The sequence below is a fragment of the Numida meleagris genome, chromosome 3, assembly GCF_002078875.1.
Source record: "Numida meleagris isolate 19003 breed g44 Domestic line chromosome 3, NumMel1.0, whole genome shotgun sequence".
Lineage (NCBI taxonomy): Eukaryota > Metazoa > Chordata > Aves > Galliformes > Numididae > Numida > Numida meleagris.
This window is the reverse complement of record NC_034411.1, coordinates 75472994-75495974: the sequence shown is the minus strand read 5'-3', so window position 1 is coordinate 75495974 and position 22981 is coordinate 75472994. Positions and strand designations below refer to the sequence as shown.

General features: G+C 36.9%; 1 protein-coding gene across 3 annotated transcripts; it reads left to right on the top strand.

The window, feature by feature from the left end:
* On the top strand, window positions 38-22023 carry CASP8AP2 (caspase 8 associated protein 2). Of its 3 annotated transcripts, none has more exons than XM_021392326.1 (10): window positions 38-192; window positions 979-1054; window positions 2110-2190; window positions 4011-4111; window positions 5211-5285; window positions 6471-6586; window positions 8927-11457; window positions 13911-16857; window positions 18679-18778; window positions 19361-22023. In XM_021392326.1, the coding sequence occupies exons 2-10, from the start codon at window positions 1006-1008 to the stop codon at window positions 19415-19417; spliced, it is 6057 nt and encodes a 2018-aa protein (XP_021248001.1). In that variant the 5' UTR covers window positions 38-192; window positions 979-1005; the 3' UTR covers window positions 19418-22023. The 3 variants fall into 3 exon arrangements, with proteins under 3 accessions (XP_021248001.1, XP_021248003.1, XP_021248004.1); XM_021392328.1 differs by lacking the exon at window positions 38-192 and adding an exon at window positions 281-377; XM_021392329.1 differs by lacking the exon at window positions 38-192 and adding an exon at window positions 407-427.

Here is a 22981-nt window from a genome sequence, read left to right as displayed (position 1 = left end):
CCTCGCGCTCCTCAGTTTGGCGCCAACTGCTCAGGGCTGGGGGTGGGGTTTGTGGGCGTCGCGGCTGCGGGAGTGCGCTGCGTCCGCTCCTATTGGCTGCCGCCTATGGGAGCTCCGCCCCCTCGGCGCCCGGCCTGCAGGACCAGCGGCGGCAGCGGCGGCCTGTGGGGCGTCGCGGGTTGGGGCTGACCGGTGAGTGCGGGGTTTTTTCCCCCTTCATTTCCCGCTTTTCTCTCCCTCCCCTCAGCGCTGTGAGGTACCGCTCGTTTCCTTCCTGTTCAGCCTGGTTTCTCCCGGCTGGGGCTGCCCTGCCGCTCCCTAGCGCAGCCCGCCCGAGGGGTGCCGCTCCCGTGGTCCCTCCCCGCCCCTAGCGCCGGGTGCGCCCCGTGACAGAGCTCGGGCGAGCGGGCGGGTGGCGGTGGCGATGGTGAAGCGAGGCGAGGCCGAGGCGCTGTGGCTGCTCCCGGCGGCGGGGCCGGGGCCTGACCTGCTGGGCCGCGCTGTTGCCGCGGTCTGCCCGCGCCCTGTGCGTGGGCTTTGTGGCTCAGGTGGAGGGCACGGAGCTGCCCCTCGGTTTGGTTTGTCCGTGTTGGGCAGCGGGAGGGAAATCCGAGTTACGCGGGGGTGTGACTGGCTGGGGAAGGAATATGGTCAGACCTGTTAGCAGAACGTGGGACTTGTCCGCATGACGAAGTTTCTTTGTAGGACGTTGATTCAGTACATGAGAACGAAGATCCTGCTGAAGGCCTTACCCTGAAAGTCAGAATGGTTCTTCATGAGATGGATAACTTCTTGTTTTCACTCCTAATCAAATTCTAAGCATGTTACCTCGATGTAAAAGTTTTGACTGTTTGTTTTTGTCTTTTGTTAAAGACCAGGCAGCTCAGGTGTAAATGATGTTCTTCCATTTGCTTCTGTTTTACAATGATGTTCTTAAATTATCAGCTAGTAAGTTGTCTTTTCTCTTTTTGTTTATAGATGGGGAAGCCCTAGGGAGTTTGTATCATGGCAGCAGATGAGGATGGGCTGGGACTGTTTGATACCCACTGTGCTGGTAAGATGAGTTTGCACCGTGCTCTGTTTGGCAGTGAAATAACACGAGGAGTATTACAAAAACACATAGGTCTGAAAGGTACTACAAAAAGGAAATAATTTAAGTTGGGACTAATGCTGGTAAGCAGTAGTTACGTGGCTGTGAAGCAGTGTCAGTGTGAGCCACACCACATCAGTAACATTGGATTTGCCACCCTAACTTTTGCATTTGGATTTTGGATTTCTATTATGTTTTGAGAGAGTATCTGCAATAGGCCTATCACCTTTGCTTTATAGCATGTGATCTAGCCTTCGTTGTTTCTCAGCCTATTTGGGCATGTTGAGAGGTTTGGTCCTCTATTTTTTGTTCTTATAGACAAATGCCCTAATTTCTGATGTAGTACAAAGAGTAAAGGTGCTCCAGCATTGTGTCCAGCTCAGCAGTTTGTTGATCTGACACACTTGTGAGATTCCCAGCCTCAGAAGATTGGTGGATATTGATATTTTTCTCAATTTTAAGGTTTGTTGCTGAAGTGGAGTAATTCATATGCAGGATATGAGAGTAATAAAGAGGCACTGGAGAAGGATATGAGGAGAGTCTGGTGAAATTTAGATTGAAACAGCTTTACAGAACCGGTTAGCATACGAATAGGTGGCAAAATTAAAATCTGAATTATGACACGGACTATTAAAATGCTTGGTGAGAAGTATTTCTTTCAAAAGTAGTGGTTTTATGATACTAATTCTTTATCTGTGTTTCTGAGTTGCGTAACTTGTGGATTCAGTGTATTCCAGAAATTGTTTCCAATTCAGACTAAGTTGGCTCTGCCGATTGATAATTTTAAATTGTTCTTAAAGCCATAAAATTGGCTTCATGCACAGTTCTTGTGAGATTTAGGAATTGATCATCGAACCTTATTTGCTCCCAAATCACTAAAGGCTGTTTCTCCATAGAAACTACTACTGCTACTATTCTGCAGTACCCTAGGATCATAGCTATATATATATAGAAAGTTAGAAGTTGGAGTTTATAAAAGGTTTACTTTATTGCTATTTTTTTTTTTCCTCTTACCTTAGCTGAAGCATCCCCTTTTAAGGAAGGTGATGAGAGCTCAGTGGATATTTATGATGGCTTGGACAATGGCTTGACAATTCCTGGTAGGTTGAATGAATCTTGTTAACTGGGTTGAAGCATTATAGTCTGTTGCTTTTTAGGCTGGTTTCAAGCAAGACAACATTTAGCTTTAAATTTACATTTAGCCGGGTTGACATGTGCTTCAGTGACCTACTTATTTAAATTCAAGATATACGCATTATACACTGTATAAATATGGGTGAGAATTCTTAAGTATTTTACCTAAATTATTATATTATAGTTTTCAAGCAGTGCTGTTTATTTTAAGAGACTTGTGTATAAAAGGGTGCAGTGAAACTTCAGTTCTTCTATCTATGCCTCACTAATTGACATTTGACCTTGGAAAACACACCTTCCTTTTGTGTTTCTTAAATAGCTTCAGGACCAGAACCAACAGTCACTGATCACTAGATCACCAATGAGAGCTCCAAAACATACTTTATGTGATTCAATGCATTCAGTAGGTCCTTTTAATCTTAAATGTTCTCAGTAATTCCACATGCTAATGTAAGTTATTCCCCTCTTTTAACTTATTCTAAGGTAAGAAAGAAACAAAACTTTTTTTGGAGTTTTAAAGTGCAGTTTAATGAAATGCAATTTCTGGTGTTTAAACAAGTGCTTATTGTCCTTAGGTCTGTGAATGCATTGAATTTTTATGGAATGACTGTACTGCATCCTGTAGATGTAAAACATTTGTACACCTTTTCCCCTCTTTCCATTTTGAATTTGTTACCATGATTAGGAGTATTCTCTAAGCCCGTATTTCAGATACTGAGATACATTGTTGTAGAATTGATCCAAGTAGTAGTAAGGTTACACAGTGCAGACATTTCATACATCACCAATTATGTGATATAGTCTAGGTCTGAAGGATCTCCTTTTAATTTAAAAGGAAGATTGGTGAGATTTTTGTCACGTGTGAGTAAGATGTTATTTGTGTGTCCTCTTGCATTGTGCTAATACTCTTTGCATTACAGTATTGTCCAAAGGATTGAAACAGTTTTGATAGCTAACTTCATTTGTTTGATTGTAAATTAATCTGTATGTCAGAGGTGTCATAAATCAGGTCCTGTCAGTAATGTGTATTTGGTAAACAGAGCATGCAGGCTGATTGAAGAAAGAGGTCTGTTAGCTAAATAATTTGGGTGTGTTTTTTGTTTTTCTATTTATTTATTTGGAACTAAAGCAAGGGAGTTCAGGTTTATGAGGGAATATGAAGCTGTACAGAACACTTTCACTTTTGCATTCAACACAAGAAGCATGGTATTCAACCTCATACCAACTCTATAAGTCATTTCCTGTTCCCGTTTCATTCTGGTCAACTGATTTGTGTTTCTGAATATGTATTCTGAGTATTCTTTTTATTGTTAGCTTTTTTTCAGCAGCAAATATTCAAAAGTCAAGTCTGACCAAAAGCTGGATGAATTGTAGCATGTACATATTTATTCTAGCTTTCTACTAGCTAGTGGTGCTGGAATCCTGGAACCTTAGGTCACTGCTTAGATGTGGCATTTCTTGCTTTGTAAATTAGAAAGCTTTATTACAAGTTAGCTCTCCTTTGTCTTCAAACAACGTAGTCACAAAATGTGCCCCCCTTTGTTCATAGGGGTTCTCAAAATCTATAATTTTTCTAAAACAATGTTTTTAAGGTGAACTCTAGATTTCACTCTTATCTTTTATGTTGATGTAAATTGGATCGCGTATTTCCAGTAAAAACTTAATACAAATGTTGAAATCCAAAATGGAGATTTCTTCAGATAAGATCATGCTCTTGTCAGTGACACAATGCAATCTACATAGAAAATTTTTTCTTCCTTTATATGATGTATTTGTCTTTCTATAGACAACTCTGCTCCAAATTCAGCACCAGCTGGCAACAGTTTAAACTTATTCGATGAGATATTAATTGAAGAAGGAACTGCGAAGGAAGCGTCTTACAATGAGGTGTGTATTAATGTGGCAAAAATAAATTGTTATTTTACATTGCGAGAAATGTTTGTCTGTACTCACGTTATTGGGAAGATAGGAAGACTGCTTTTAAATAAAGGAATAAAAACAAGTGTTTGTTTATAAGCTGTTAGTCAACAAGTTTATCAGCAAATGTTTCACTCCAGCTATGGCATAGGCTGTTCTCATTTAACATCCTTTTGTGTGCAGTTGTATCAGTACAGGAAATATTTCTTTCTAGTTAAATATCTGTTCAACTCTCTGATACAAGGATGGTCTTGACATTTCTTGTAAGAATTTCTACCTAGTTAATGCAGTAAGGGCGTGAATTGATCTCATATGTCATTGAGACTAAAGACAACTATCCAATAGGTAACTGCTTACAACAAATCAGACTTACTCATGTAACATCACATATCCAAGTTTGTAAGACACATTCTAAGTATAAACTCAAGATTCAGAGTAAAGGAAAAGATATCCATAGATAAAATACACTGGAGAAGAAACAAGAACAAAACATCCAGTAGTCTGCTAAATGATGAAAATGTCAGTTCATAAGTTTGAAAACAATTCACTGTCAAGAACAACAAATAAGGAAGTAGCCATTTAATCTTAAAGAAAAGCTCACACCAAATGTGTATTTAATTTTGTGATCTCAACAAGGGCAGATCTTTTTTCAGTCTAAGTTTGGTTTTAGTTTACTTTCTATCACAATTATGGCTTTCCTTAACTATTTTATATTATGTCAAATCTGATAAACAAGTTTCTATTTGTAAGGTTCTTGAGAACTGCTTCCTTTACACAATCTTGTCTTTACTTTCACAATTATATGGCTTCCTGTTACTGTCTGGCATGTGACAGTTGGGCAAGCACACATGGATTTCCTCTTACATGAGCGTCTGTGACATTTTACTGAATTTTATTCCTGTTGGTGTATATTGAAGCTTTTTGTTTTAATATTGGCATTAGAGATGTATTTTTGGAAAAACAGAGCTTTGAAATATAAATTGGGATGTTAGCAAACTAATAATCTAAACAAGTAACTTTTTGTGTAATTTAATTCCATTTCTGTACTGTGAATTCTTCTCTTTGACAGTTGCAGGCAGAGTATGGAAAATGTCAACAGCAAATTAAAGAGCTGATGAAGAAATTTAAGGAAATACAGGCACAGGTACTGTAGATCAAAGGGCAACATTGTCAAGATTTATGTAAAGCAAACTGAACTTTGCCTTAAGAGTTAATTTCATATTCTTTCCAGAATTAATCAATTAAATGGGTCATTTGTAAAGCACCTGTGTAACCTCTAGGACAGTTATTAAGACAAAATCAACAGTCAGTTTCTCTTGTTTTACAGTTATGTGTACTGTAAGACTTGAATTGCTTAAAGCTGTCTTCTATCTCTGATTAAAAAATAAACATTTCAAATGAATCGTTATCAAAAAAAGAATAGTTCTTTTGTTAATTAAAATCTACCTGTAATGCAGTAGGGAGGTTGCAAAGTACCCAAGCTGTCAGAACTAGAAGAAGATAGCTGTATTGAGCAAGTGCCATTTTGATAAGGCTAAACTGCTCTTCAAATTGAGCTCGTGTCTGTGCACTGTGCCATCCCATCTCGTTAGATTATCTTGGGCAATTCTGCATCTTGCTCTACTGTGTGTTACTGATAAGTCAAAAAGATTCTAAGCTTTAAATGGTAAGCAATTTCTGCTCTGTGACACTTCTGAATTGTTTTCTGCAAAATTTGCCTGCTCTTCTGATCAGGCTTTGCTGAGGACAGTTATTAAAAGAGGCTGTCTCTAGAACTGACAGATAGGATTCTAGAGTGTTGCATCTAAAAATGCTAGAATAATATAGCACTTAAAATTGTGTAAGATAGCTTTAAGTTCTTTCAGAGAAAGACAGAAGATACATCTGTCATTTGATGTGGTGACCGTGAAAGCAACAAGTAGTGTGAATGAATGAAGCAAAAAGGAGGACTGTAGTCTTTTAGCTCTATGGTTTCCTGTTTGGCTGTTGGGTTTTTTGCATATTTCAGTTTTAATAAGTTGTGTGCTTACATCATTACAAGTAATTACTAAGAACATAAACAGAAATGTGAGTGATGTCTTGTTGTTGTTTTGCTATCTTAATGATCTAAAAAAAAAAAAAAAACCCACCCTTATTTGGGCCTCAGCAATTCTGACTTCTCCAAAACATTTTTTCATGTGTTCTGCTGTCAGTTTACACATGAGATTGGACTTTTTTTTAACAATTGTCTTGTGCTATGCTTTGTTACATATTTGGTTTCCCAGGCTAATTCTCATTTTCCCTCTTTCTCCCTACTCCTCTTTTTCTTTCTCTATTTATTTAAAAACAGAATATCATTCTACAGAATGAAAACCAAGCTCTTAAAAAAAATATTTCAGCGCTTATCAAAACAGCAAGAGTGGAAATTAACCGTAAGGATGAAGAAATCAGTAATCTCCATCAAAGGTACTAACAGACTGTAGAACTTCAAACATGATTTTTGTCTGATCTTGTTCATGTACTTGTTAAAAACCTTTTTTGTATCTTAAATGAAGTAATTACGTAGCAAGTAATTGAGTAATTTTGTACTAGTATAATCTGAGGAAATAGGTAGATTTTTTTTTGGCTTGGTGAACTCTTTGATTTATAGTTTAGAGAACAAAATACAAAGGATGACCATTTTTCTTTTTTGTTTTGCTTAGTCACCCATTCCAGTTGGGTTTTCTAACCACCTCACGTGTTTTAATGCAGGTGTTTTGTGTGTTTCAGCTTTGAAACTACTGTATTTTCTAGTCACAGACAGATGAATGCCATTAAATATTTAAAATAGTAAATGAACATAAATAAGGAGATGGTATGTTTTCATGACAAGATGTGAAAATATTCTCTCCAGTGGTGAAAGTTAGCTAGAAGATTTTTGGTGATTTCTTCTAGTCTTAATGCAAGGAAGATCTTCAAATATTTAAGTATGTATGGGAGGGTAGCTGAGCGTCAGATTTTTGGACGGCTTGAACCAAAGTAGTGGTCCAAGATTCAGGACTCCTGTCCTGCCACGGTAGGTTGGCCTGCTTGTCAGTTACGCAGTGTCAGCCACATCATTGATTTGTTCGTCTTTCAGTTTGACCTCTGGATTTTTCTTGCACCAAAAGGTGTCATAAAGAAGTTGGATCATTTGACATTACTTGGTAGAGACTACATGCTTATCAACTATGCGATGTTTTCTAAATCAAGAAAATTATGAGAAATTATCAGATTGAGGTCAAGAGGTTTTAACATGTAACTCATTCAGTTGATTGATACAATAAATCAGTTTCACATATTTGAGTGCAGTATTGTGTTCCATTTTTTAAAAATATGTTCTTGTTTTGAGTATTCATCTTCCCCAAAGTGCTTTCAAATTCTGTTGCAGTACCTTCTGACAGTGATGAAAATTGATAAATGAAATATTTGGTCTAGCTATTTTGGAGGCATCCATCATGGAAAATCATGAGAAAGTGGCACTCTAAGGCCTTAGAAATATGCCTTGCCTGCTATATGATCTATAATAAATTAGCTCACCTTAAGCTTCGTGTCTGCCTGTGAGGACTGCTTTGAGGGAAGTCATTAGCGGTTATCTCAAAAAAATGCTTGGATACTTACATTCACCACACATGAATTCAGATGTAATGGCAAAATATCGACAGTATAGTTTAAATATAGGAATGGGTTTTGGATTACAACAGCAGTTCTCTCTGAAGCTCACTTCTCATCACACAATTGCATATTCTTGGAATATAGCCGTGTTGCATAAACTGGTTGTTACATATTTAGATTTACTGTTTTGTTCCATAAGCAGTGTGCAGTTTTAAAAAGCAAAACTGATCCTGTTTTGTTTCGGAGGTAAAGAGCTGATTCCTTACAAATGGACACTGGAACCAATGTAGAATTTCAGGCCAAAACAAAATACCTGTGCGTAGTACCTACTTCATCCTTAACTAAAAACAGAAGCCATATATTTTGAGGTTGCTGCTATCGTTTTTTGTTATGACTTCTCTTTACTTCCATAGGGATTAGACACAATCACTCTTCTGAGACAGTGAAGGGTATTAAAGAAGGCCGGCATTGTCTTTAATTATGTAATTATAATGAAGTGCTTTGTAGAATATGACAGAAATGTGTCTTTTTTCTTTGGTGGTGAGGTAGCTTTCATGAGTTCTTTTGGTAATGAGTAGGAGTTCAGATTATATATATAGACTGCATGTGCCTTTTTAAATTTGTTTTCTTTTTATTATGATGACCTCAGATCAGTAGCACCTGGCCTTGATGAGATTCGATTATTGTATTTTACTAGTTTTGTCTAGCTTGCATGAAGTTCCAACTTCAGAAACTTGTTTGCTTACTGACTGGAGTAAGCACAGGTTGCATACCTATTCTTTTGGCTGTCAGTTTATGAAGTAGTAAACTACTGAATTTTTTATCATTAATATTGCAAACAGTGGGTGTGTGTATTTAAAAAAAATCCTAAATGAAGGCTTTCTCGCTGGACAATGAAATATTGTTTTTAATTACTGAATCATTATTTTAGAACAAATACAGTATTTTTCCACAGATCTTGCTTTTTTCACATTAATTTAGTTTGGAAAACGTATACAAATTATGTTATTTTACAAGGGATAAAATAGGACTTTACTAATTCCATATGTTTTCTTCAACTTAAAGCTGGAAGAAAGGTTGATGAGTTTGTAGAAATAAATGGATAATTTGACTTAGTTATTTTTAAATAAATTTCAAAACTAACATGCAGATTTCTTTTCTCTGTATACACAGGCTATCAGAATTTCCCAATCATCGAAGTAACTTCACCAGGGCAAATCTTCCTGGATCAACTAATGGAAGGTGCTCTGAGATGTGTAAGACAAAAGATTACAAATTCAGATCTTCTGACTTAGGTGACAGTATAAAGACGGATCATAGAATGAAAAATGACTGTCCAAAGGATACATACCACAGTTATTCATCTCATAGCGTGGAGAATGGGAAGTCTAGCTCTGATAAAAGAAACACTCCATATGTACTGAGATACCCTCCTGAAGAGCTCTGCAGTGATGGTACTCATATATGTCCACCAAACCATGACCATAGTTCCAGCAAGGATAACAAAAAGGAAAAAAAAGAAACAAAAAGTGATGAACAATATAGTAGGGGAAATGTCAACAAATACAAAAGAGAAGTACATCAAAGTAATGGTAACAGTGGTATTTGTAACAGTATTGATAGTGAAGAAGGGAATTCAGATCCTCATCAGAAGCTGAAAGCCCACTCAGATAAGGCTAGTAAAAATGAGTTGCAACAAAGAAATCAGAACATAAAAGTTAAATGCAGCCCATCCACAGAAAGAAAAGTAGAAAAGAGTGTTTCTTCCTGGGATAAACAAACTACTGGTAAAGACAGATGTCAAGTAAGAGGAGAATTGTATGCAGGTGAGAGATCACTGAATGTGATGAAGAAAGACATTAAAGTGCATGATAAAGATGAAAAAAACTCTGGCCAAAAAATTAAACCAAATGAAAAGCTACAGGAGCAATCGAGGAGGTCTGGTAGAGGGAACAGTCCATACTCAAAGAATGAACATTCGAAGACTCTTCATGAGTCACGTAAATGCCGTGTGGAAGAGTCCAGAACAGGAAGAGACATCGACTGCAAGAGAGACAGAGGAGCAAATGATCATAGTTCTCGAGAAGGAAGGTCTTCACCTTCTAATTCCAGCAGCAGAGAGCATAAATATACACGCTTTAAGGAAAACAGTAGTAGATATGAGTGGGAAACAGCACATTCCAAATCAGAGAAGCACAGAACTGAAGAAAAAAGGAAAAGAGAAAGAGAAAATCAGGATGAAAATAGACATTCTAGAAGTGAAAGAAAAGTTACAAAAGATGTTTCTCACCAATCTGCAAAAAAAGCTAAGAAAGATACAGATGTAAAAAGTGAGAGAAACAAGTCCTATAAGTCAGAAGAAACACCCAGAGTAGCAGATAGTTTAAAAGACCATAAATTTCCCCAAAGTAAAAATCACTCTGTGATGAAAAGCAAAGACTTAAAACTCAGCTTTATGGAAAAGCTGAATTTAACTCTTTCTCCTGCAAAAAAGCAATGTCTTTCTTCAGCTGATGGACTTAAAGCACCTTCCCAAATGGCTACAGGTGAGGGAACTACAGAGCTCACCCTGCATGCAGATATGGTAGATTCTGCCCACCTTGTTAATTGTGGTGCTGCAGAGCAAATGAATTCAACACTACAAGTTCTGGATACTGCAACTAAAATCAGCGTGGAACCAACACTTCCTGTTTCTGTCAATTCTGAAAATGAAGCCTTGAAAGTAGCAGCAGCAGATCCAGCACAGTCTGAAGCTCTGTCAACAGTGACAACCAGTGAAGTGAGCTCAGAAACCATACAGGAGCTAGTAGTGGACCACATACAATCCCAAGCCTTGCCCGGAGAAGCAAAGGTACTGATTCCTGATGAGATGCTGGCTGAAACTTTGTCATCATCAGCAGCAGAGGCTTGTGAGCCAGTTGAATCAGAAGCTTCAGCAGTGGCTGTGACAGATCTGAATCACCCCGAAGCTTCCTCGCAGGAGATGGCAGGGAGCGTGAAACAATATGAAAACTTGCCTGTGACAGTGTGTGTGATGCAGGGTGATAATGTGCCAGCAGCAGTAATGGGACAGTCTGAAATGGACGGTGAAGGTGTGGGAGCCCTTCCTGAGTCAGCAGCGGAGAAGGAAGATGCAGATGAAATATGGCTAGCTGCTGGCACAGAGAACTCTTCAGGCCACCAGGCCTCTCAAAACCTTGTCTTATGCAACCTGGAAGCCAAAAGTTCTGGTGACTTGGAATCATGTGATGCAGCAGATGATACTAATGTAACAAAACCAGAATCTTCAGTTGAAATAGTGAAGGATGGTGATCATTTGACTGTAGAAAATCTTGAGCCTCCTGTTGAGGAAAAGGCAGTCTGTGAAATTAGTATGAATACATCTCAGTCACCTGATAGAACTGTATTAAATAATACGGATGTACCATTACTTGACCAGAATGCTTGTGATGTGGAGCAAGACTTAACTGATATTGGTACAACAGCGTCTTCATCTACAAGCGGTGAAATGTATCCTAAAACTAAGGAGAGAGAACCTAACCCAGTACCTGTTGATGATGACAGTTCAATACTGAGCATTGATCTCAATCACTTGAGGCATATTCCAAAAGCTATCAGCCCACTGAACAGTCCGATGCGCCCTTTGCCAAAAGCACTTAAGATGGAAAGTCCCTGCAAAGGTCTTGTGAAGAGTTATAACAAAGGTATTCATGTATATGTATGTTCTAATTTGTTTTAGAAATAAAGACTTAGAAGATGCATTCACGGAAAGCAGAAATTACTTTCTTTTAACTGCTTTCTCAAAAATACAAATTGTTTCTTCTTTAGCTATGTAAGTCACAGTGGTCCTTTTATCACAGAACTGTTCGATGCTTAAGTCAAGATTGTAGCTAATTAAACCTGCAGTGCAAACAAAATTGGAGTTAGTCACTGCTAAAAGCTGAATAATTGAAATAAGAGTTTATATACAAATGTCTAAAATGTGTGTGTATATATGCCTCTTACGTGTGTTACTTCTGACCATATATATTAGATCTTTCTGGAATGTTAAGGCAGGAGTTACTCAGGATCATATTCTTTCAAGTATTTATTTCTCTGAATGCTGAAGAGGGTACCTAAGACTCTCGGTTTTTAGGAATGTCATCTAAGAAAAATCTCTGGATAAATTTCACTGAATTTTTAGGTGTGTTTGATCATTGTGACTCAGTTTTTTTTAAAAAAAACAGGTCATAGAACACTAGAATATACCATTAATCAAAAGCTAACTCCTAAGCAGGATGTCAAGGAGATAAATTATTGTGACACCACTCAAAGGAAGAGAAAGTAGTCAACCCAAAGTTTAAATCTTTTCCTTAGCCAATTTTTAAAGCTTCCTGTAGTGTCCTGCTGCAACTAATAGGTTTTCTTGGAAGTTTTGACTTCTTTGTAGAAAAGGAATAGGAGAGTAGCACCAAAGTTCTTTCTCTTGTGTTTCAAGTCATAGTGTTTGTTTGGTTTGGAGTTTGTTTTGCGTATCTTAGTGTGGTTTACTCTCAGATTCTGTCTCTTGTATTTGAGAAAGCTGCTCTCTCAAATATGAATTCCTTTAGTGGTCTACATTTTATTCCTACAGTGGTTTATATTCTTTGAACAGCCTACAGGTACATGGGGGCAGAGTAGATTAACATCAAATAAGTGTTCTTCTCTTTTCATGTAGTGCTTCTCTGGTTTAACTATAAGAAGAATCATTCCTGTCTGGAGCTTACAGCCATATTACAAAGCACTGGCTTTCATCTCTGCAGTTAAATGCCTAGTTGTCTTTGTGATCTAACTAGTGATACACCTATCTAATGTTCTACATGTGTTAAATTGATGGGAGGTCATGGCTTCTCTTGGCCTAGAAATTCAATACTCCCATTTCTACTGTTCTGCAGGACATGCATTAATGCTGTATTTTGACCACTTTTGTGTTGTACTTTCATTTTGTCAAAATACCAAGTTGGTTAGTCTGAGAACATACTGTTCCTTGTAAAACTGAAATGGAGGCAATAAAGAAATATTGTTTTGCTACTGCAGAATCTGTGTAAACATTTTCAAATACTGCTTGAAAACATTAATCAAAAGTTTGTTTTATAATGAGAAGGAATTCAGATACAATCATAGACCTAATGAAAAGTTTGTTAAGAGTTCATTAAGCACTCTAATCTATGTGAGATTGAACATAACAGTTTTATTAGCTAGTGTCCAACAAGCCTGTAATTAACTGCAAATCCCATTAATCAATACATACATATTTGAGTGGATTTTTTTATACACTGGAAATTAGCTTGCTTTGTAGCCAACCATATTTGCTTATTTTTCTTAACTAAATAGCATTTGTTTTGAATTTTAAGTAAATATTGAATCTCCAAAAAATATAGAACATTTAATAAACTTTCTTGTGAGACAGAGCCTTTCTTTTCACATACTCCCTATTTTTATCATTCAGGAACCTGAACTTGAGGTTTTTTTAACATCTCTTTAAAAAAAAATCAAACCAACTTTGTTATCCTGTTGTGCTTTATCATCCTGGTTATCCTAAATGCATCAAGAACCGAAATAGGAGTTTACCACATGTATAGTGGCTAGTATAATGGGCCTCTCTTTGTTCAGTAACGTAGTGTACCAATGGACTTGAAGAGTTAAAGTCACTCCTTGTCAGTAGAGAAAAAGTTAGTTGAATGCAGACATTAAAGGCGTTTGTATTGCTCCTTTTGTTTTCATCATAACATTATCAAAAGGAAAACAGCTATTATAAGTAAACCTAAATTCATAATGATGTCAAAGTTAAAATTCAGCTTGTGCAGTGTTAAAAAAAATTGTTAAAATGAGTGGAAAATTTCAAAGCTAATGGGAACTTAGAGACTTGTCTCTTTTCAATGGATATGTTTGTAGGAATGATCATGCATCTTTGGTGAAAAGTCAAGTCCTTATTTGCCCTCTGAAGCTCCGAAAAATCCCATTCTGCTGAATGGGAACTGCCCAAATTTTCCATAACTCAAACTTCCTGAATTGTCATTGTCAGTTTGAAACAGTCCTGAACAGTCACTTTACAGAATAGAATTCTTATGTTTTTCTAAAAATATCTGTTTTTAATTCTATTCTTTGTGCTGATTATCAAACTGTTTTCTTTTTATAGATTTAATTGCTGAAGGTACAGTTGTCATCTGTCCCTCAAAGAACTTGTCAAAGGAGGTAAATAAAGAAAATCAAAAGCCTCTTAGCCTGTCTGATACACGCTTAGAGATCGAGTCCCAGCTGAGCATCTCTTCAGATGAAATAGAAGAAGGAGAGATCATAAGCAGTGAAGATGAAGAAAAATCTAAATCAGAAGGACACTCTGAAAATCCAAAAAAGTCAAGACCAAAAACTTCTCCTGAAACACGGAATTTGACCAGCAGTCCACAAAATCAAAAGAACAAAACTATACATTGCAATGAGGATAATGGAAAATTTGTTTCTGTGACAGTAAGTACAAAGAACAGAGAGAGACATAAAAATCAGACTTTCAGGTCTTCGAAGGAAATGAAGAAAAATAAAACTGTGAGCATTACTTGTCTTGAAAAAATAGTTCAGGTTATAGCTGAACCTTCAAATGTACAAGAAATCATGCAAATGCTAAGAGCTATACGAAAACAGATGAGGAAAAATTATATGAAATTCAAGGTACACTTCCCAGTTCAGCATTTTCACAGAATTATTGAATCTGCTATCATAAATTTTACATCTTTAATAAAGCATCTGAACTTCTCCAAAATGTCTACATCAGGTGAGACATTAAAATTGAATGTATGTGATATTATAGAGTCCAAACTCAAGCAAGTTAAAAAGAACACGATAGTGGACCGTCTTTTTGAACAACAAGTATCAGATATGAAAAAAAGGTTATGGAAATTTGTAGATGAACAGCTTGACTACTTATTTGAGAAGGTAAAGAGAATCATAGTAAAACAGTGTGATGTGGTAAAGCTGGGAAATGAGAGTGAGGAAGGGAAGCTTGAAAGAACAGGAAAACAAAACCACAAAGTCAGTCATAAAAATGATGTGCAAAGATCTAGGAAAAAATCTCTGAAAGCCAGATCTCAAAAATCTCAAGAATATGTCCTTTCTAAGCAATCTGTAGATTATCAACGACTTAAGTGTCACCATGAGAAAAATAAAACAGATGCACCGAAAGCTGCTTTCACAAAATGTCTTAACTCCATTGATAACACAAGGAATTCCCAAACCAAAGTGCAGCCCACTAAAGAAAATAATTTTCAATACACTATCACTCCGTTGAAGGGCGTAAAACATGAAGGATTCCAGCAATTCAGAGATGCTAACAAGTCTGATCTTAGTTATGACCTTCTCACAGAACAGCAAGCATCCACTCTTACATTTAATCTTGTCAGTGATGCTCAAATGGGTGAAATTTTCAAAAGCTTGTTGCAAGGCTCTGATCTCTTGGAAAAAAGTGGTAGCAACATTGACAGACATGATTGGGAATTCAGGACACCAGAAAAACAGTTTTCAGATAATCATAAATGCAAAAGTAGTACTTCTGAATTGGTGCAAAGGATTGCACCAAAGGAGGTCCATGTGGAATCTCGATCAGTAGAGGATATTAGCTGGGCTGTTGTTTCACCTATAAGAGCTCCATCTTTAACTTCTAGGCTTCAAATGTCTGTTGATCCAGATGTACTAGATGAAAGCTGTATGTTTGAGGTTCCTACAAGTGCAACTTCATGCAAAGAAGATGAATGCAGCTTACAAAAGAGTAAATCGTTTGTTTCTTCTATCCTCCTTGAAGATTTGGCTGTTTCCTTAACTATTCCATCACCTTTGAAATCAGATGCTCACCTCAGCTTCCTAAAATCTGAGACTAATTCTAGCTCAACTCCTGAGTGCGTCCTTAGTGCACATTACAGCGAAGATGCTCTTCTTGAAGGGGAAGATGCCACTGAACAAGACATTCATTTGGCTTTAGAATCTGATAACTCGAGCAGTAGATCAAGTTGTTCTTCATCATGGACAAGTCGTCCTGTTATTCCTGGTTTTCAGTGTCGCTCCAGCCTGCCAATGCAAGCAGTAATCATGGAGAAATCCAATGATCATTTCATTGTGAAGATTAGGCGTGCAGTGCCATCTATCACCCCAGCATCTGATCAGATGGCTTTAGTGAAGGAGGCACGGGCTTCTTCAACCAAGAATGAAAAAGAAGAAATGAGAAGTGGTGGAAAAGGAAGGGACAGGCAGAGTGCTATAGCAGCTACTTTGCAGGAAGCTGTCAAACCGGATCTGGTTAAGACAGATCAGTTACCTTATGGCAGCATTGGAAAAGAGCAAAATCCTGCCTTACCTCATCCTCTGAAGGAGTCTCATAATAGTTCTGGAAAGGAAGAAACTACCCTCTTGCTTGGGCCTTGTAGAAAACCTTCAAAAGTAGATAGCCGTGACGCTGAAAGCCCAAGTGAAGGCTCTGGGCAACTTCAGACACACAAATCAGAAGTATCTGAAAACACTGATGGAACTGTTGTTAGATCCCAAGCTTCTTTTCCTGTTGGATGCAGTGTAGAGTCATGCATAGACTTAACAGATGAAAGTGTTAAAAAAACTTCATGTTTTGCAGTGGAATCTACTGCAAATAACAGGAGTTGCCAAGTTTCTACAGGAAACTCAGAAATCAGGGATAAAAAGGAAATGGAAGAGTGCTCCAATGCATTCATAGACTTAACAGAAGAGCTTTCCAGTGAGACTACAGCAGATGAATGTAATCTTGAAGAAAAATCCACTTTGGATACTGACAGAGGTTGCCAAATAAGCATAGATGACAAAACTAGTAAAAAACGGAAAAAGGAGACTGTCGAAGAGAATTCCAACTTAAAAAGACAACGAAAAGAAACTGAATCAGTGGATGAAGGCAGCAATGGAAGTGATGTAAAATCTGAAGGGATGAATTCAGGACAGAAACAATGTCACAGTAAGAATAATGAGCTGCAACAAAACAAAGACTCTTCTCCTTTGTCCTCATGTGCTTCGTCACCTAGTCTGTATGCCAAAAACATCATTAAAAAAAAAGGAGAAGTAGTAGTTTCCTGGACAAGGTAATAACTTCTGATTTCATCTGTTCCTTTTTATTTGTTCTGTATTTTAATCTATGTGGTGCACTGGAAAGTGGGGGAAAAACAGGATGTTTATCTGGTACAACATAGTACGACATATACTGCATAGTAGTATAGGAGCCTCCTGTCTGTGGCAAATGGCTTTATGAAAATGATTTCTTCCCTTAAAGTACCACTGAAAGGTACAAAAGTCTGTTTTATTCTTTTTCTTTGGAGTCATCCAGTGGAAAGTAAATTTCAGAAATGAGCTTATTTCATGCAATTCTGTTAGCAGCCTTTGGAAGAGAGCAGCTTTTCATTATTTTGGGGGGTTAAATCAGATTTGCTGTAAAGAGTAATACTTCCATACATCATAGCTAACTCTTTCACTGACCTATATTTTGGTGGACCTGTGTATTTTTGCTTTTGTTTTTAAAGCTTATATGTGAATGTAACAAGATCTACTTTATTACACTGCAATTCTTGGTTCCCCTGGCCGTTTCCTTGCTAATCCAAAAATTACACCCAACCTCTGCAAGGATGAAAGTATTTGATGCCCTGGAAGCATTGGTAACTGGGTAAAGGAGAGAGGACAAAGACTTCCCCCCACTGAAGACATGAGAGCAAACAGTGTTCTGCTTGGGAGTCTGTACAGCTCCATCTGCAGAAATGTACTAGTCAACCTTTCAGCCCACATATTGTTTGTAAACGCATGCTGTATGTGCTAGTTACCACCCAGTTAATGGGATGTGCATAACAAATGAAGTGGCTGTATAGAGATGAGATATGTGCAAAGTTATTGTGTGGGATCATAAAATAAATCTTTGAGAAGCTATGTTTAGCAGATTGTATGTTCTTGCTACAGCTTCATAAAATCTATGGTTTACATAGAGGATGCTAAAATATTCAGGACATAGTTTTACTGAACTAAATTTCAGATACAAAAAGGCTTTGAGGTAGGATTTTTAAATGAAATAACTAAATAATAATGAAAAAAGACTGTAAAAAATATTGTGATTTTTTTAACATACAAAACAAGGAAATAGAATAATATTGTTAAAAAATTTCCTTATGGATATGACTAGACTTTTTGTGTCTCAGTCTTTGCCCATCTTTGAACTATGCCTAAAAAAGTTATTTAAATAAGATATGTAGGGTTTTTTTTTCCTGTGGAATGAAGGAAATTAAATGTAATTTATTCAATTATTGTAACCAAAGAGTCATTGTATCTATGATGTAGTGGTAGTGTCTGTATACATTTTTACAAATACCTAAACTAATTAACAGGAAAAATAGCAAATAAGCGACACATTCATGAATAGACTCCAGGTACTATTTTTCTCATTTGAGCTGTAGGTATGCTCTGTGTGCATTATATTAGGCTACTTACGGAAGTCAGACATATCTCTGTTTAATCTCTGAACTTCAGTGAGCCTTTGAGAAAAGTTGCTGCCTAGTCATGCAATCTGAGGAAAATCTACCTCAAACTACTGGTCCCTTTGGAACTTATGAGATGCTTTCAAATGAAGTTTAAGTTATTGCTTCAGAAGCATAAACGTATTTTTAATGATTTTGGTTTGGGGCTAACTCTTGTAATAATGCTGCCGTTCCTAACAGGATAACATGATTTCACTATCGCTTGCTTGTTTGTACTGGTTCTGTTATTCTGTGTCAGTAGAGGGGAGAGTCCTCTAACAGTTCATTGCTGCTATTTGAACTCATGTTTTGTAGTTTGGAACTACTTCTAATTGGGTATATTTCTGTATATTTCTATATGGGCATATGTACAAATCTTAAAACTTTAAAAATCTGTTTTTGCTATAGAAATGATGACCGAGAAATTTTACTGGAATGTCAGAGAAAAGGACCATCAAGTAAAACCTTTGTTTCCTTAGCCACTAGGCTGAACAAAAGCCCAAATCAGGTAGGTATAGCCATTCTTAATAAGAACTACGTCAATACTTTTATGATTGCCATTGAGCTAAGCCTTGAGAGATCTTCTAACTAAAAGTTGTTTTTTTATTCATGTCTTTTGTTGGGGAGTTCTTGAAAAAGAATCTTAGATTCTCCCAGTTGTTGCTTTTTAAAAATATATGTTGACAGAATATTACAGTCCTGGGATTCATCAGCATTTGTTTGATTGGTACCTTAAAACTGCTGCACTCAGTGAAAATTTCAGTCATAACTAATTTGAAGTCTTTGGCCTTTCCCTGTCAAACCTTCTCATTGGAGTGAAACCTGTGAGAAACTAATAGCGGGCTCTAGTTCTTTGCGATGAACCTGGAGGCAGTTTCATAATCAAAGGTGTAGGAAGATTTCTGTGAAGTACAAATACAATTAACACAGTGGTGGTATTCTTAAAATTCTCCCCTTAAAATGTAATGGAAGCAAAAAAGCACAAAATAGTCTTATTTTTTAAAACAAACAGAACTTACACTGTCAGATCAGTCTGTGTTTGTATGGAAATCCAGGGCCTTAATAACATAACTTTTTTGTTTTCCACTAGGTTTCAGAAAGATTCAAGCAGCTAATGAAGCTATTCAAGAAATCCAAGTGCAAATAACTTACCACCATGCTGCTTTGTGGTTACAGGATTTAACTGTTAGCAGTAATGATGGACTATAACCACTGTATTTGCGTGAAGTGGGTAGCAGGAGGTATCCAAATCAGAATACTACGTTTGATAAATCTACTGCACTGCTAGTTAGTACTTCCCTGTCCATGGTTCCTCTGAAATGTTTTGTCAGAGCAACAGAATAACACAGAAGAAACTGGCTGAGAGAGAATGCGCGTGTACAGATGGTGCAGTGTTGTTTCAAGGGAGTGGCATCTCCTGTTGGTTAAATGCTTTCTTTAAGTAAGGAGAAGAATGCAGTCAAGTAGAAATGGTTGCTCTTGCTTGTCTTGGCAGAAGTACTCTATACCATGATGTCAAACTGCGATTTTAAAACATAAGAGTTCCTTGGAGACAAGTTAGTAGACAATGCTGGAAAACGATGAATACGCTATCTTGGTTGTGTTGAAATGTGAAAACTGGTACTTTAAGAAGTCAGGCTTTTTTCCTTTGAAACAAGCAAAGGTAATGATTACAACAATTCTAGAAGATGCTTATCCAGTAATTGAATTCTGATGGGAAGAAATAGGTCGTTCTTCACTATTTTGTAAGATGCTCATTGGTGGGTTTCAAGGAGAGAAAATTTGGCAATGAGTATATGATTTGTCTTCAACTTTAAATGTACTCTCTAAGCCACTTCAGTGTTCCAAAAGAAAAAGATGAATTAATTTATTTGAGGATGTCCATCTATTTACATTAATAATAGAGAAGGTCTAGATGGTTGTCCTCAACTAGACTCCTCACCTTTAGATTTTTAAACTCAAATAAAATGAGTCCCAACTGCTGTGATACAGTGGAGCCAGCCGTTAAGTCAGTGACCAGTTTTTCCATTTCATTTAAATTGTGAAATGTTGACAAGTATTCATTTAACAAGAACGATTGTGCAGTTTAAAACATCTTGCAGTTCTGCTGACATTTAAAATGAGTTAGCGCTGAGTTTGTATAGTTGAATTTTTTTTTCTCCAAGAAAAATGTAAAGAAATGTATCTTCTCCAAACCACATCTTGGAATGATTCTTAAGTCAGTTTAAATTAAGCTAATTTAGGTCAGTAGGCCTTCTGCATAATGAGCATTCCATTTAGTTTCCAAAAAAATATTTTTTTAATTTAGAAACGGACCTTTGCAGTTATACAAAATGTTACTTTATACTAATTAGCCAGGAGAAAAACTTATTTTTCTTTTTAAATACAAGCAAAAGCTTGTCTACTTGGCATGCTTTGGCAGCAATTGTATATATCGTTACAAATTGTTTAGTACATCAGAAAATCATGCTGTTCCATCTTGAAGGATTCTGACAACTGCCTCTGGTTTTTCTAAACATACTGAAAGTGTATCTATTTATGTACATCTTTCTATATACATTGGTGCTTTATCCCAAGTTTCTAAAAAGCTTTACTTCCTCCCTGTAAGAAGCATTCCTGTGAGTTGCACAGGTCAGGCTTGTATTATAAATTCATTGGTGTTTGAGGTTTTCATTGATACTGAGGATCAGAATTGCTGTAGTCCTCATTTAGTCAGAACATCTGCTGAGATTAGCTGGACTTCCTTTAACAGCCCCACTTAAACACACTGCTTCTGATCTTGGATTAAGTTGCTTTCTTATAGAATCCAATGAATGCTTCTTGAATTTCAGGATAATGGTTTCTGGCTCACTTCCTGAGACTTAGTAACTAGCAGGACAGACTTTTCACTCTACTCAACCATCAGATAATTTATCAGTGAAAGTTGCCACTGACACCTCTGGAATATTGTAAACATGACCTGTGGAACTGTCTGTCATGCTGCCTAACAGTGGATAGTTCTGATTTTAGGCAGCATTCTGGAAACTCCTAAAAGGAATTTCTTGCATAGGTTGTACTGCCAGTTCTGGCAGTCTTCCATCTTGCGTGCTCACTTCTAAAACATTTTCATTTGGTGAGCAAATGCTATCTTCAGAGCTGCATAGGCCAGACCTAGTTAGTGGTTTAATTGGGAGATCTGTGTACCTATCCATGCTTGTTCTTAATGAACACTTGTGACAATTGTTTACTTATTGAAATTTAAGTTTAGCTGAATTTGTTCTCTGAAAAATGCTGTTCTGCAAGCTGACCAACGTTTGTGGAAAAATCAGACTCTACTAAGAGTATATTTAACCATATCTTTATAGATCAAAATATGCACAATACTGAAGGCACTGAGGGAATCAGCCTCACTACTTTAGTGCTTCCTCTCTGTCTCAAAAAAGCAGACAGTATTTTATTATGAAGTCATTTATTTCTTGGCTGTGTGTATTTACTTATCTGTACAGGTTGGGGTGGGTTAGCCTTTGGTTCTGACTTGGATTTTTTTTGTAAATTATAAAACTTTTAAAATGTTCTGTCTATTGTAAGTATTTGTACAGATTCCTACACTGTCATGTAAAATATCTTGTGTGTATATATATATAAATATATGTATAAAAATAGAGCTTTGTTTAGCCAAAGATGATTTTTAACTATATGAAGCCCCGGGTTTATTTTGTATAAACTAGTTTGCTTACTGTAAAAGCAATGCAAAAAATAAAACTGTAAAATTCACACAATTATGTTCTTGTTGAACTAAAGTTGGTTCAGAGTGTTCTTGTAGCATTGTACTTAGTTCTTTAATAGAAATTTTGGTGCACATGTGCAAGAAGTGCTTCCTGTAAATTTACAGCCTCATTTGTGAAACCACAGGCAGACAAAAACATTTTCTAGAACTGTTGGCTAATGGCTTAGCAACTACAAATGCTGTAAAGCAGCACTGAAATTGACTTGTGTTACTGAGTAGCTATGTTGATGTTCTGACTAAAAAAACATAGGGGTAATCAGCTGCTGCTCTCCTACAACTACTGCTTCAATTACATACTTGCTTATTTTTAGTGAACTTCAGTGCATCAGAAATTGATGAATCTAATTAACTACAAACCTTCCTCTAAACCATTTATGAATTACAACCTATGCCATTCCTGTTTTCCTAAAGTCATTGCGTTTTTCATTGAGGAAAAAAATGTTTTTGTATCCAATATATATATTTTTCCACTGGAAGAGTAACAGGCATCACTTTGAGAATCATACTCCACTTAAACTTTGCTAGTGTAGCCTATGCCTCCTTTCATCCAACACACACACTTTTCCAGCATTTGGTTTAAAAAAATCCTAAGTCATACAGGTATCGGAAGATTGTGTAAAGGAGAAATTTATAAAGGGTTTATGGAGGAGTCACAGGCATACATCACAGTGAAAGCATAGGAAATCAGATATTGAATTTTGAGGGGTGTCTAAGGCCTGTGTAGTCTGTTGCCAGCTAGCTGTCTATGTAAAATAGTAGACTGGAGGAATGTCATTACTTCAGGCTCCAGAGTAATGCTTTATCTGTCAATCCAGCAATCTGCAGCTCTTTACTTTCAATTAGTCATCTTTGTTCTAAAGCCAGCTGGATAATAATCTTACTGCATTGTCATGCAGTAAGGCTGCCTTGCTAAAGCATACCAAGAAACAGGTTTAAGGAATTCTT

Excerpts from the sequence above, each read along its gene's own strand:
- CASP8AP2 (XM_021392326.1), top strand. The coding sequence starts at position 1,006 with ATGGCAGCAGATGAGGATGGGCTGGGACTGTTTGATACCCACTGTGCT. Across the intron at positions 4,112-5,210 it reads AGGAAGCGTCTTACAATGAG|TTGCAGGCAGAGTATGGAAA; the intron begins GTGTGTATTAAT and ends TCTCTTTGACAG. Across the intron at positions 6,587-8,926 it reads ATCAGTAATCTCCATCAAAG|GCTATCAGAATTTCCCAATC; the intron begins GTACTAACAGAC and ends CTGTATACACAG.